This window comes from Acanthochromis polyacanthus, chromosome 21, assembly GCF_021347895.1.
Source record: "Acanthochromis polyacanthus isolate Apoly-LR-REF ecotype Palm Island chromosome 21, KAUST_Apoly_ChrSc, whole genome shotgun sequence".
NCBI lineage: Eukaryota > Metazoa > Chordata > Actinopteri > Pomacentridae > Acanthochromis > Acanthochromis polyacanthus.
Genome location: NC_067133.1, coordinates 1,254,062 through 1,269,023, shown reverse-complemented (window position 1 = coordinate 1,269,023; position 14,962 = coordinate 1,254,062). Strand labels below are relative to the sequence as shown.

The window sequence follows — 14,962 nt, the reverse complement described above, 5'->3', positions numbered from 1 at the left end:
TTAACCTCAGCATATTTTTGGACTGTGGGAGGAAGCCGGAGTACCCGGAGAAAACCCACGCATGCACAGGGAGAACATGCAAACTCCATGCAGAAAGATCCCAGGCCCAACCCGGGATTTGAACCGTGGATCTTCTTGCTGCAAGGCAAAAGTGCTAACCACTGACTCCACTGTGCAGCCCAGTCCAAAAACATGTTGAGGTTAAGAGGAGATTCTAAATTGTCTGAAGGTGTGAGTGTGATTGTGACTGTAAGAACTGTCCAGGAACATGTGGGGGATTAACGCACATACATGCCGTCATTTTGGACGAGGGATGAGTGAGGCTGTGAGGGTTTATTGCACAAACTGTTCACCAAAAAACTTGTGTAGAACTGTTTTCTGTGTGATTCTGCCTCTGTCCTGTGTCTGACGGTGCAGCTGTTTGTCTGAGCAGACGGAGAACTGGGTGCAAAGAATCTCTGGTCATGTTCTCTGCTATTTTTGGCAACGCTGTGTGTGTAGACTGAGCCCAAAGAAGGAAGCCCGGTTCCACTGACCCACTCTATGAAACAGCAGAATAGTAGAAGACTGTATCGCTTCCTTCGGGGAAATGTTGCAGTGTTGCAGAGCCAGCAGAAAGAGCAAAGTGACACCATCACAAAAAATAAATAAAAAAAATAAAATATACACCCCCTGTCAAAAGTTTTAGGACACTGTCTCATTCAAATAAAGTAGAACCTGTCCTACAACCTTTGACAGGGGGTGTATTTCATCACATGGATGTGATCAGGGCAGGACTCTGATCATACATGTAAAGTTTCAGGCAGATTGGAGCATGTTCAGGGCATTTACACAGCATTTGAAATTTCATGGCGAAGAATCAAAATTCCAGAGGCCGCCACGGACACGCCCTTTGACTTTGGAAAAAGATTTTAATAACTTTGGATCATTAAGGCGTCCTGTGAATTGGATTTACCCCCTAGGAGGAGTTCGCTCTCGAAAAAAATGAAAAATCTGACATTCAACGCAAAATAGCTCACTTCCTGTTGGGTTTGGAATGTGGCTGTCACTGACTTTTTTGTTCAGCCTGATGTGCTGCATATGTGTACCAAATGTGGTAGATATACCCCCTGTCAAAAGTTGTAGGACAGGTTCTACTTTATTTGAATAAGAAAGTGTCCTAAAACTTTTGACAGAAGGTGTAGATGCAGAAAAATATGCTAAGATAGAAAATGCACCATAATGTGCCAAATGTTCTTGGATCGTAAAAAATGGATGCAGCAAGACGACTTTTTTTTGCCTAGTTTTGTCTTTTTTGTTTTGTTTCGTGCCATTTTTGTATCATTTTGTGTCATTTTTTTTTAGTCTTTTGTCTGACATTTGTCGTTTTGATCATGCAATAAAATATCATTCAGTTCCAGAAGGCTGAATGTTTTGTGTGTTTGCCGACACTCTGAGATCATTACAACTGAGACATAATGTTGCTGAAATTGAACTTAATTTTCTGAAGAAATGTCAGTTTGCTCATAGAGTTTTTGTAAAACAATAATTCTTTAAATGTGAACATTTTCAGATTGGACTTTTTTTGCACTAAAACAAAAGGAAAAATGTTGAGTTGTGGTTATTTATAGGTTTTTATGCTGTGATTTTACTGGTCTGGAACACTAAATGTGGAACCTGAATTAAAATAAGTTTTTAGATTAATACCTGATTATTATATTACAGGAGCTCTACAGAGTTAATCAGTGCTCCTAAATCCATAAAAAGACAAATAAATAAATGAATTCAACAGTGATAAAGCACAAACCAAAGGCAGAAACAGTGTAGGGTGAGTAAATATTTTATTTTACAAAGCACACCGTATCCATCAAAGTCCACAATTTACACTTAAATAGGTGTTAGAGTGAAAATGACGTACCAAAAGAGTGATATTAGCGTCATTTAGAAATCAGTGAACGACATCACGAGGAAACCAGGCTGAAGAGACAAAAACAGAACGTCGAATCCCACAAAAAATAATCACAATAAGTAAGAAAAACACGTGCTACTGTTAATATCTTTCCGTCTTAGCCTGCTGCTAAAGGCTAGTGTTGCTGATTTCTTCTTGAAAAAGGCTCATTTTCCAAACTGTTGAGCGTCGTTTACCCCGTGACACATTTCAGAATAATAAATGTGGCACAGTGAAGCAGGCACAGGATCTGGTTGTACGTCTTTCAGGCAGACTGCGGTATCAAGTAGAGATTTTAATGCATTTAACCGAAGCTCTACGACAGTTTCCTAAACGTTACAAGAAGCCCTTATGTCCTTAAAAAGACATACAAAACAACGAATGAGTGATTAAAAATGATCTGAAATCTTTTTTTCAAACTGTTTCCACTGCAAACGTGAGCTTGTTTTTGGAGATTTATAAAAAAAAGTGATTAAATAAAAGCAAAAAACAAAACAAAAATGAGCACCGAGCAGGTTCCTTTGGGCTTCACACGTACAGAAACTGCCGAAGAAGAGCGCAGAGAGGTAGAAAAATCCTTTGTAAATCTGGTAAAAAACCGACTGATTTGTCAGTGTGCGTCTGTGTGAGTGAGACGTCGTAAAACAAGAATCAAAAAGGCAGAAAACAACTTGGAAAATGAGCCGCAAGTGTGAAACCTGAGACGGAAACGGAAGCCAATGCTGTCCGAGGTTATGAGAAGTTATCAAGATAAGTGTCTAGAAAGGAGACATCAGAGCGTAGCTGCAGGAGTGGAACTTTCTGGACACTCATACTAACCCGAATAAGACATATTCTGGTAATTTCAGGCATAGAAAGAACTCTAAAATAGATCTGTGATGCTCATTTTGATGCTAACGGTAGCTAGCTAACTATTCTACATTCTGACCGACACAAACACACGGATAACGGTTCAGAAATACACGCTGTGAGGTTTCCTTTAGGAATTGCATTGATTAAAAGGTTGCATTGAAACTGAGAGAACACTTGAATTCAGGCACGTCTTTCTGGGAAACATTTCCACTGGCCCAGGAGTCAACTTTTCTTTTTCTTTATGTTTGCACAGCTACATCTTGAAGTAGAAAAGTTACCCAAGAACTGAGTGTTTGGGGTTAGTCAACCTACTTTCTCACCACGTTTTCTACTTATCCTCATTGTCACTGTTGAATAAACACAAAAACGAATCTTGAAAAGCTGCGAGAGAAAAGACAAAGAGCAGCCACATATGTCTTCTATCTCTCCCAAACCAAACTGCCACAGCATGTTTCAGATTATATTAATGGGCCACGTGGCTACAGATCAAGTTTGTAGTTCATTGCTGAAGAGATATCAGCGCAGAGAGTTCTAAGCTCCTCGGAGCAGCAAGAGGAGTGGGCTCTGTTGGGATATTTGGAACATTTGAAAGGGTTTCAGCAGGCCTAGCGTTGCACAATCTACTTATAATAAACTCTGGACCTGCAGTAAAACACGACTGTATGGCAAGCTGAAGCACACACCCACACATTATCTACATGTCATTAATCAGTACACTGAGCCGACAATACAAAGTAAAAACAGAGAAAGTCCAAACTTCTCCCTTCTTCCCTTACATCCAACTTTCACGTGGCTGTTAATAAAGCGCTGCTCTTTTTGTAATCACCTGATCTCCATCAAAACAGCCTGAAAACAAAACATAAAAGGTATGGCATATGTACGCTACCGTTTAAAAGTTTGGGGTCATCCAGACGATTTCATGTTTTCCATGAAAGCTCACAAGGGTTTTCTAACCATCAATGAGCCTTTCAGCACCATTAGCTAACACAATGTAGCATTAGAACACAGGAGTGATGGTTGCTGGAAATGTTCCTCTGTACCCCTATGGAGATATTCCATTAAACACTTCCAGCTAGAATAGTCATTTACCACATTAACAATGTCTAGATTGTATTTCTGATTCATTCAATGTCATCTTGATTGAAAAAAACTGCTTTTCTACCACCAAAAAAGGACATTTCTATGTGACCCCAAACTTCTGAATGGTCGTGTTCATTTGAATTGAATAAGAGGCGACCGATAAAACCAAATCCAAAGCAGTGGCTCGGACGGCCTTTCATCATTTCGCTTTCGGTTTCCACATGAGTATTGTTCGATGCGGCTCTGAAAGCACTCAGAATGGTTGGAGGTCTTCCAGCTGGCACACAGAGATGCTGAAAAACATCAGAAATCTCTGCATGTGAAGCAGGAGCTCAAAGACATCTGTGGCTGCTTCGAGTTTCAAGAAGATTCATTTACATCCACGCTGAACCTCAAGAAGGAAACCAGTTTTTTCACTTCACGTCACTCACCAGCTCTGTACAGGTACAAATCTGAGGTACTTGAGTGCCTTCTTTATGATTCAACTCTGGAAAAAAAATCTTTCTTTTTCTTGTCCACATTTATAGTTACTTTACGGTGGGAATAAGACATAAAACAAAAATGTCAACACATCTTATATTGCTTCCTGTTGAGATACATCATCACTATACTGGCACCAAATATCAACTCCTTGTGGTGTCACTTCTTAAACATATGATGACGAAGATGAGGAGACTGACACTAATTGACTGACCTGCCAATGAATACAGAATTCCTGCTTTTTGCTGCTATCATGATGCATCGTAGAGTCTAGTCTTGGAATATGTTGAGTTTTGCTAAATCGCTGGCTAACAAACCAGGATGGCCTCACATGGTGACCTACTCTGTTACCCCACCTCTACTTCATGGATTCACATTAAATCCTGATCAAAGCACGGCAAGTTTTTCATCTTTCATAGCACTGTGGAGTCCTGTGATACCGGTGCCACAGAAGCAAATGTGGACGTAAAAAACAGGATTTACAATAATTAAAAAGAAAATGATGATGTGTTGTGGCAGCTCTAAGGTAGATCGGTAGGTGGGACAAATACACTGCCAGTCAAACGTTTGGACACACCTTCTCATTCAGTGGCTTTTCTTTATTTTCTACACTTTAGATTAATACAGAAGACGACAAAATTATAAAAGAATACATGCGGAATTATGTTGTAAACAAAGAAGTGTTAATCTTCAGTATTAAAAAGCATCGGATGAGGAGAAGGTGTGTCCAAACCTTTGATTGGTGGAGTACATTTCTGCACAGTTTACACAGTTTATTGCATCAGCAGCTGAACTACTGACCTGAAACGTTCCGTATCGATTCAGGCTGCTCATCCAGAGATCAGGTGATGCATAAAACTTTCACATGAACATCAAGTGAAACAACTTGAAGTTCTCAAAGATCAGACTGAGACTTTCTAACTCGTAAACCTCACGTCCCGTCAAACACATCAGATCAAATGACAACAAATAAACGGGTCTAATTTGGTCGGACCTCCCTTTTTGCCTTCCTCTTTCCACTAAACTTGAACATAGAATTGTAATAAATGATGTTACTTTGATTAAGATGTAGGATCTCTTAATCACTTACTGTCAGAGACGTCCTGCTTCTAAAGACTTCCTTCTTAAACGACGACCTTTGCCCCATCTCTCTTAAAAATTGCCCGTTACAGGTTTCATATCCTCAGAGAAAATAAGGACTAGAAGCATTCTGCAGCATTTATCAAAACTAAATACAAAAACTACACACTAGAAAAGCGGAGATCAAACAAAGGTGTGTGTTGCTTCGAAACAGCTGCCAGGCAGCTTTGATTGAGCCCGGTCACGCAGAAACGGCTTTGAACTTCATGCCTTTTCAGTGAAAGAATGCCAATCATGACATTCAGACGTGGCGGGAAAGCGAGGCCACAGGTGTGGCTGTTGATTGTTTGTTGTGGTGCAAAGAGCCAATAGCTGAGTAACTTTTATGTAACTGACATTTCCCTTTGATTTAGCTCATTAAATTCACCTTTGACAGTCAGATTATACTTTCTCATCAGGGTGACAGGTTCTTCGGGGGAATAACGTGGATTCATAGCTGCTTCTTGCTCTGGGGCTGGGCGGCGCCTTTGTGAGATGAAGACGTTTTGGTGTCAGCTGAGAGGAGAGCCATGATGTCTTGGAGAGCGTTGCTGATCTGAACTCCAAACCTGTGGGAGTCCTAGAAAAGAAAAGAGTTGAAAACAAGCGTTGTGAAGAGGAACTGAAAAGGGAAAGGAAAAAAACAAAAGCGGTTGTGGGTAGACAATCAAAACCAGACGGTGAAGATAGCGAGTGGTAAAGTTACACAAGGCAACGATTTCAGGTCATTCATTTATAAGACAGAGCTTAACTGAGAGTTCAAGAACCGTGGATCTGCTGATGGAAGTTTTTTTTTTTTTTTACATAAACCTTTTGCATAAGCATAAAGAAATCACTTCCCTTTAAGAATCTCTTCAGGAGAATCTCTTCAGGATTACGTGATAAAAATGAGATTCTGAGAAAGGAAGTGAGACAAACGGAGTCCGTCCTGTCATGTGTTTCGTGGTTTAAGAAGAAATGAAAGACGAGACTTCGAAAGCCAGACGGTGAACTTACCGAGCGCCAATTCACTGAAACTTCCTCAGTAAATGATGATGCTTACGTGCAAACAGCTTAATGCATTAATCCTGAGTCATGAAAGGAACATTCCTCCACTGTTCATGATCACTGGGTTAATATCAGCAGCTGCACTGACCTCGGAATAATCCCAAAAAATTAAGGAGAAGCTGTAAACACCTTGTGAAAGAGTTCAACACAAACAGGGCTGTTTTCCTAAACATAACTGAGTAGTTCTGGCAAACCAAGCTTCTCAAGATAATTCTCATTGTCGACCAAAGCAGGATATTCTCCTAAACCTGTAGTGAGTGGTGAGTAAAAACAAAACTGAAGAACAAAGGCACCACACAGGACAGAACATAAACCCCATCGCCTCCATTGTCTCCTTACTTCCCTAAATAGGCGTTGAAAATCTAAACAGGAGGACTTTCCGACCACCTTACAGTCTTAATTAGAAACATGTCTCTTACAAAGCCTAAATAAGAAGTTGTTCAGAGCTGCTTCCAATAAACACGAGAGGACATAAAGGATTTGCTGCTAGAATCTTGGTGCCTGATGCCGAAGGGGCATTTCAGAGATTCAGCTGCAAAGACCCACAAAATAGCACAATGACTTTTACTGTAAATCTGCTGAGGATTAGCAGGATTAGCATGAGACGTGCAAAACGGCCACAAGCACCACAACAGAACGTAGGAATGCCTCAAAATATTAAATTATGAGTAAAGGGGATCTTCAGTGGAAATGCTGAGAAGTTGGAAACAGATTAAAAGGTCTTCTGCTGCCTCCCACCAACTGCAGCTTTGTGGCACGTTTCAACAGAAAACGAAAATCATGCCAGGAGGTTACAGCTCGACTAGAAGTAGAGAAACATCCTGTTGTTTGTGCGTACAAAAGGATTGCCACATCATTGCATCACTTCCACGTCAGTTGCGGTTTAAGAAACATCACTATCACTGCTGTCTTCAGTAGTTTTGTAAAGAGCAATTCACAGTCTGCCTGGACGTTAAAAGTCACTGCAAGGGAGTGTTAGCTACAATGTTCAAAAGTGTCTTCTTCAACAACTATTGCAAATTATGTTTGTCCTCCAAATGACTTTCTCCTATTCCACTTCATAAATTTACTATAATCTCACTGAAACGTCTCTGCCGGACATCATGTCGTCGTTTTGATTCAGTGATCGGTAACCTTTCTAAACAACAGCGACAGCGATGAAGGCTTTACTTACCGTCTCACTGCAGGAGTGCTTGGACGACACGTGGAAGTTGATCATGTCCTCGCCCACAATGATGTATGAAACCCCATAACCATCATCAGCAACCTGAAATGACAGAGATCATGTGAGACGGCGGCTATAAAATACATTATTGTGTCCTCGACTTCAGCTGGAGTTCCGTTCCTACAGTTGATATAAGTCGATTTTTGCCGTAAGTCGGAACTCCTACGAAAAAGTAAACAAAGCCGTTAGGTGGATCACGATATTGATCGGTTCTTCATAAAAGTCACGAATAACAATGACTTTATGCATGTATGAGTCATTTAGAAGAAGATAAAAAAACTGTTGCACTGTTTTTACAACAGGGCTGCACAGTGGGGTCAGTGGTTAGCACTTTCGCCTTGCAGCAAGAAGATCCCCGGTTCAAATCCCGGCCTGGGCCTGGGATCTTTCTGCATGGAGTTTGCATGTTCTCCCTGTGCATGCGTGGGTTTTCTCCGGGTACTCCGGCTTCCTCCCACAGTCCAAAAACATGCTGAGGTTAATTGGTTACTCTAAATTGTCTGTAGGTGTGAATGTGAGTGTGATTGTGTGTCTGTATATGTAGCCCTGTGACAGACTGGTGACCTGTCCAGGGTGTCCCCTGCCTTCGCCCGAGTCAGCTGGGATAGACTCCAGCACCCCCCATGACCCTAGTGAGGATAAAGCGGTGGATAGAGGATGGATGGATGTTTTTACAACTTGATCTAATGATGTCGATGTTCATCTGTGTTTCTGTTCTGAGCGTTTTATTTAATCTAATTTCACTTCAATGGTGTGTTATCCTTAAGGCACAATTATCGATGTACTTTGATTTTGAAAAAAGCCTTTATTTTGAAGTTGTTGACAGTTTTCACTTCCTGTCCACTATTTTGATGTTTAGCTTTACACACAAACGTGCTTTTCTGGACGCACGGCTCCCTACTTTACTTACTGGTTCAGTTAAAAGGATTTATTTACATGTATTTACGTTGTTTTATTCTGTTTCTGTTGCAGTTTTCATTCGGTAATGTCCATCAAGAGCTACAGTAAAGAAGTCAAGTTTGCTACGACTCACGATTCGTTCTGCACCGTGAGTTTAACTAGTTGGACAGCTGCAGCTTTGAAGTTGAAGTGAAGACAGAACACATGGAGATGGCTTTCCTTTTCTTCGAAGCATCAGAAGAGTCTGATTCATGCTTGGGAGCCATAATGAAGGGCAAAACGTTAGCACAATCAAAGACGATGTATCACCGAAAAACATAAACAAAGCCGTCTTATAGCGCCGCTTGACGACTTATTCATCTGCTCCGCTCACCAACTAGTTTTACGTAACCGGTTTTGACGCAGCAACAAAACGCTGCAGGTCAAGGACGTCATAATCCGAGGACTGCCTGTAGCCAGAATCTGACGGTATAAAACCAAACACCAACTGTGTTCTCATCACTTACAGTTACAACTAGAAGAAAGTGCAAGTTACTCACGGGTCCAAATCCTCCACCGAGCGAGATGTAGTCTGGGTTGTTCTTCAGGTCGAACAGTTCTATCTGCTGAACGGGGGTCTGACTGGTGGACAGGCGCCAAGGCTCAGACAAAACCTGAGGGACAAAAGACAAATAGACTGAAGCAGAAGATGTGTAAGACGATCCTTCCGGCTAGCAGTAAGAGCAGCCAAACGAAATAATGGAATAATGAACCATTGTAATTTTACACTGGAAATCACTTAAGCCCTTTGAGGCACAACAACAGGTCAAAAGTGACTCATATTCAATGGAATTTAAATGCTGTATATTGACCTTTAATACGTTTGATAATTCTATAGATTGTAAAATTAGAAGTGTTTTATTATAGTATTGTGTCTCAATTTTTTGAATCCATCCATAGTCTATCAATCAATCTATAGTCTATGTATCAATGTATCTATCATCAATCTACAGTCTATCAATGTATCTATCATCAATCTACAGTCTATCAATGTATCTATCATCAATCTACAGTCTATCAATGTATCTATCAATCCATAGTCTATCAATCAATCTATAGTCTATCTATGTATCAATGTATCTATCATCAATCTACAGTCTATCAATGTATCTATCACTCTATAGTCTATCAATCAATCTATAGTCTACCTATACTCTATCAATAGTCTATATCCATTTAAATATTTATATCTATCTATCCATCATCCATCCATCTATAGTCTATCTATCCATCTATCTACAGTCTATCTATCTATCCATCTATAGTCTATTTATCCATCCATCCATAGTCTATCTATCTATCCATCCATCCATCCATCCATCCATCGTCTATCTATCCATCCATCCATAGTCTATCTATCCATCTATAGTCTATCTAGCCATCTATCTATCCATCCATCCATCCATCCATCCATCCATCCATCCATCCATCCATCCATCCATCCATCCAGGGTCTACAGATGTTCTTGGGGGCTATTATGTGACAGGATTTGGAGCTGTCATGTTCCTTAATTTCAAAAAGATGTGGACACTTTCTTTGCGCTTGCTTTGGCCTGACTAAAGGTTTACCTCTTTGAGAAAAGGTGACTCCACCCCCAAGTATTTAGAGACCACATAGAGGCAGAAGAGGTGTCTGTCAATTCCAGCTCCGGTCATCGCCATTCGATAAAGGTTCTGGTGCTTCTCAGAAGCCAGTCTGAAGAGACGTCTGCATTGTTCCTCTCCCTGTCAAAACCACATCACATTTTCATCAAATACAATCACACGTAATCAATCTACAGCCTTTAAACTTCCAAAAAATAAGCAAAACATAGCACAGTTGCAGATATCTGCAAACAGAAAACCCAGTAATAGTAAACTCACTTTAATATTTGGACTTTAAGGAGCAACAATATCTGATGTCTACTGAGGAAAATGGGAGTTTTCTGATAGCTCTGATGTTTCATCCTGGATGCTATGTAACAAATTATTAGACTGTCTGAAGTGTGGACAGATGTAGAGTGTGATTTGCTGTTAGATCCTGGCCAATCCTGCCTGTGTCTGGGGTTAATAATTATAAATTGCTATCATGCGTTGACGTATGCAGCTTACATTGAAGATGCCACCATAAAGCCTCCAGCTTTCAGCTAATCAACAAGCAAACCAAACTTCAGTTTACATCCAATGACTCATTAATGCACACAACATTAATCTGTTACAGACTGTTCACTGGATATTCTTTTTACAGACATTCCTATTTGTAATAGATGTGTAATTGATCAAGCAAAGTGAATGAGGTAAGATTCTGGACACCCAAATCATCTCTACTGCACTCTGGGATGTTTATGGATCATTATTGGTACTGAACACCCAAAACACCTCATGATCAGTCTTCGATCTGTGTGCAGAGAGATATTATTTTATAACACTTTTCAACAGTGGCTTGGAGTGAAATGTGGTGCGAGATTGTTTCGAGTAGCTTGAGATAAAGGCTGAGGGAGGGCGTCAACCCTGCCAGACTGTGATAAGGAACATGTTGATTTTGGGCAAACAACGGGGCCAGAGGGGGTTACATGAAAGACGGCTCCATCAAGTGATTCACGAATACCTCTGCAGTCTCCAGAGCTCTGACGAAGGCACAGCTCTCATTGGAGCAGGATCGCACTGTCTCCGTCCGGCCCTCCCTGAACAGACGGGTCATCGATGCCTCGTACGTGAGACAGAAACCACCACGATCCTGACGGAAAAAAGGAGGAGAGGAAGATGGGAAAATATAAAACAGATGACAGCATTCGAGATAATAAAACCTCTACTAAGCAAAGCTGGTCATCTTGGCAGACATTTCCAGCTATAAAACACCCGGCCTGCGAGCCAAAACCGGCCCGCCAGAGGGTCCAATCTGAACTGTGGGACGATTTTGTAAAGAGTAACAATTACAGAGAAGACATTAACTGCAAATTGTAAATGTGTAAAACAACAAATTTAAAATAATTTCTGGACAAGTTGTTTTGATCATAAAGTAAAATCCTAGATTGTTCTTTTGTCGCGTTGTGTCTCATATTTGTAATAGTTTGTCTTGGTTTTGTTGTTTTTTGTCGGAGTTTTGTCTCATGTTTTTGTTGTTTTGTTTCTCATTTTGTATGTTTTGTGTTTCTTTTTGTCTCAATTGTATTTTTTGTCTTATTTTTCTGATTTAGAGCTTTGCTTTATTCATTGTTTTGTGTCGTTTTGCTTTTTTTGTCTCGCTTATGTCGTTTGTGTAAATTTTAGTCTCATTTTTGCAATCTGTCCATTTTTTGGCGCTTTTTAACTTGTTTGCACAATTTTTTTTGTCTCTTTTCTGTTTTGTTTCGTGCCGTTTGTCTCGTTTTTTTGTCGTTTGATTTTCGCTGTCATTTTGTGCCTCATTTTTGTAATATTTTGCCTTGTTTTTGTCTGACTGTTGTTGTTTTGATCATGGCTAAATGTTTTGTTCCTTTGTAGACACACTGTGATCTGTTAAAAAAAACCCAATCAGACAAAAGTAACACAACAGTTAAAATAAACAATGAAATTACAATGAATATGCAGACTTAAACAGATGAGTTTTGAGTCTTGACTTGAACTGGGGTAAAGAAACAATGTTGCAGATGTCTGGTGGGAGAGAATTCCAGAGTTTTGTTGTTTTTTGTCTTTTCTTGTCTGACTGTTGTTTTGATCAAGAGTAAATGTTTTGTTCCTTTGTAGACACACTGTGATCAGTAAGTTGTAACGTGTAAATGATAAACTGAGGCTTATTATTGCTGAAATTGAATTCATTTTCCTGAAGAAACTCCAGGTTGTTCATAATGTTTTGTTCATTAAATGTAAACATTTCAAGAACATACTTTTTTGCATGAAAACAAAGGAAAAATTTGAAGCTTTATGGTTAACATGCTGTAATTTAACTGATCTGACTCACTTAAGATCAAATTGGGCAAATGTTGCCCTTGGCCTAAAAAGAGTTTGACAGCCCTGCTACAGATGATTCAGACTTATTCGAATCAGGGTCAGACAGGAGACAAGAAGCAGCGAGATAACTCAGTGATTAACATCTTGGACTTTGGCACAGGAGGTTGGTGGTTCAAATCCCAGTCAGGTCACAGCTGTGCAGCGAGGAGCCTTTGTACTAGCAGCTAGTTGATCTCCTTTGTATCTACTCTCAGATGTACATCGGGGAAAAAAAGAAATCTCAAAGACAACAGATATAAAGATAAACAGGAAAGACAAGAAGCAAAATGGCCGCACAGATTTGACCGGGAAAATTTGTGTTGAGGAAATGCTTCCAGGCAGAAATTACAGAACTATTTCTTGATCGACTATGAGAAGAAGAAATAAATAAATCATTCACAAAAGACAGACCAATTAAAAAGCAATGAAGACTCCAGGAACCAGGAAAGCAAATGATCCACTATCACCAAAGCTTACAGTTCTATTAACAAGTGTTCACAGTTAGTTTGAAGTGGGAGTATGTTTACACTTTTAAGTCGACAGATTCGACTGCAATTCCATCTGCCTCAACAATAGAGACCAACATCTGGACATTTGGAAGTCTTCATTTTCATAAATTGCTAATAATACGCATCGCATTTCCTTTCACATTCAGCCACAGTAGCGGCTGCTCACAGGACTGGAGAAGGCAACCAGCACAAACTGATGTATAACACCTTAAGCAAACGTGCGATTAATTATTATAGTACAGATTTTAGGTTTTACCACCAAGCCCTATGAGGACACAGGAGGCTAGAACTTACAAATGATGAGCTCAGATGCAGAGAAAAAGACCTGCACTTATCTTTTCTTGGCTTGTTAAAGGTAAGGTTAAAGTTTAGTCAGGCTAATGTCGACAAACCTGCAATTTTTTTCAAAGACATGTGTCCATAAACAGGTGGTATTTAAATCTGTGCCGCTCCAACCAAAGCAGATAAAACAGGGCAGTTAATACAAATCTGATCGAGGTTTGTACATAAAGACGCTCAGCCAGAGCAAACTTTTGACCTCAAGTGTGTCAAAAGTCTAAGAGCGACATGCTAAATTCAGAGGGTATGAACACAATCAGAACCCTGCAGGAATCAACAATTTAGAGAAGCATTATTTGGTTGCATAAAAGCATCCAAAATCAATTAGAGGGAAGTCATAACGACTATGAGGCAGAGCGAGTGTCCTCCTCGTCTGTTCATCCACAACTGAACCATTTGAACAGTGCATTGCTGTGCCTAATTGAACATTAATGTGAACGCTGCAGGTCATCGGTATCTAATCTCAAACTAACCTCAGCTTTTTTGTTTGTTTTAAAGGGTGTTTTCCAGAGCATGAGTTTCACCCAAGGACTGTGTTGAGTCTAAATTAAGCTCCTGGGAAATTATTTTACACCAAAAAGTCCCTGCTTGGGTCTTTGAGGAGTGGGTGTTCAGTACATGTGTGACTGGTTGAGGGCTTTCATTTTAGCCACCGTTTTAAAAAATATGAAGCTACATATACAGGTTTTCTTTTCAGTTGCACGGAGCTGCAGAAGAAACGCTACGAAGTACAGATAAATGTGTGTAACATCATCCATAATTTCTCCTTGGTTTTAATTACACAATTTAAAAGCAACTCTTTCACTCCCAGTAATTTCAATGAACCAGCACCACTGTTAATGTGAATGAATGTGCAGTTAGCCACACAGTCAACACTCAACATCTATAATGGCATTTAGTCAACAAGAACAAAGATATGTGCTGAGTGATAACAAACCAAGTCCCTGTGTTTTCACTGCTCGCTTCACAGATTTCAACCACATCAGGTTCCTGGATTGAAATCTAATAAAACATTTCTAATCGAGACGTACATCCCCTGTCAAAAGTTGTAGGACAGGTTCTACTTTATTTGAATGAGAAAGTCTCGTAAGACTTTTGACAGGGTGTATGTTTTGCGTTTGCGACCATGGAAGTGTTACCCTGTAGTATGCCAGCTGTAAGCTGATCTGGATGAACGCGTCGGGGCTGATCCGACACTTCTTGATCCGTCCTTTTCCGAACTCTCTGAAGGGAAACACATGGCAGTCCACGTCCTCAGCCAGCGCCTGGGCAACAGCCAGAGAAGAGCAGACCTGAGCCTGAACCTGAGAGACAGAGAAACAGACCTTCAGACACCACGTACACACCCTCTTAAATTTTTCAGAAAACACAAAAGACTGAACGTTGACCGAGGCCATTAGAATCGCATGATCTGTTGATGAGGATGTAGGCGATTCTACCAGAGGTTTAGCAGCATCACGAGGAGACGATAGAGGCAGAACAATATTTTATTTTTCTA

General features: G+C 40.2%; 1 protein-coding gene across 1 annotated transcript in view; it reads right to left on the bottom strand.

Moving 5' to 3' along the window:
- Positions 1 to 1,803: 1,803 nt before the first annotated feature.
- The window catches only part of cpt1a2b (carnitine palmitoyltransferase 1A2b), a 54,399-nt gene continuing 41,240 nt past the window's right edge, over positions 1,804 to 14,962 (bottom strand). The window contains exons 14-19 of the mRNA XM_051940966.1: positions 14,604 to 14,768; positions 11,256 to 11,384; positions 10,238 to 10,393; positions 9,170 to 9,283; positions 7,680 to 7,772; positions 1,804 to 6,038 (exon numbers count right to left, since the gene is read on the bottom strand). Of these exons, the coding sequence (XP_051796926.1) occupies positions 5,910 to 6,038; positions 7,680 to 7,772; positions 9,170 to 9,283; positions 10,238 to 10,393; positions 11,256 to 11,384; positions 14,604 to 14,768 (786 nt within the window). The 3' untranslated portion in view covers positions 1,804 to 5,909. The remainder of the gene's footprint in view (positions 6,039 to 7,679; positions 7,773 to 9,169; positions 9,284 to 10,237; positions 10,394 to 11,255; positions 11,385 to 14,603; positions 14,769 to 14,962) is intronic.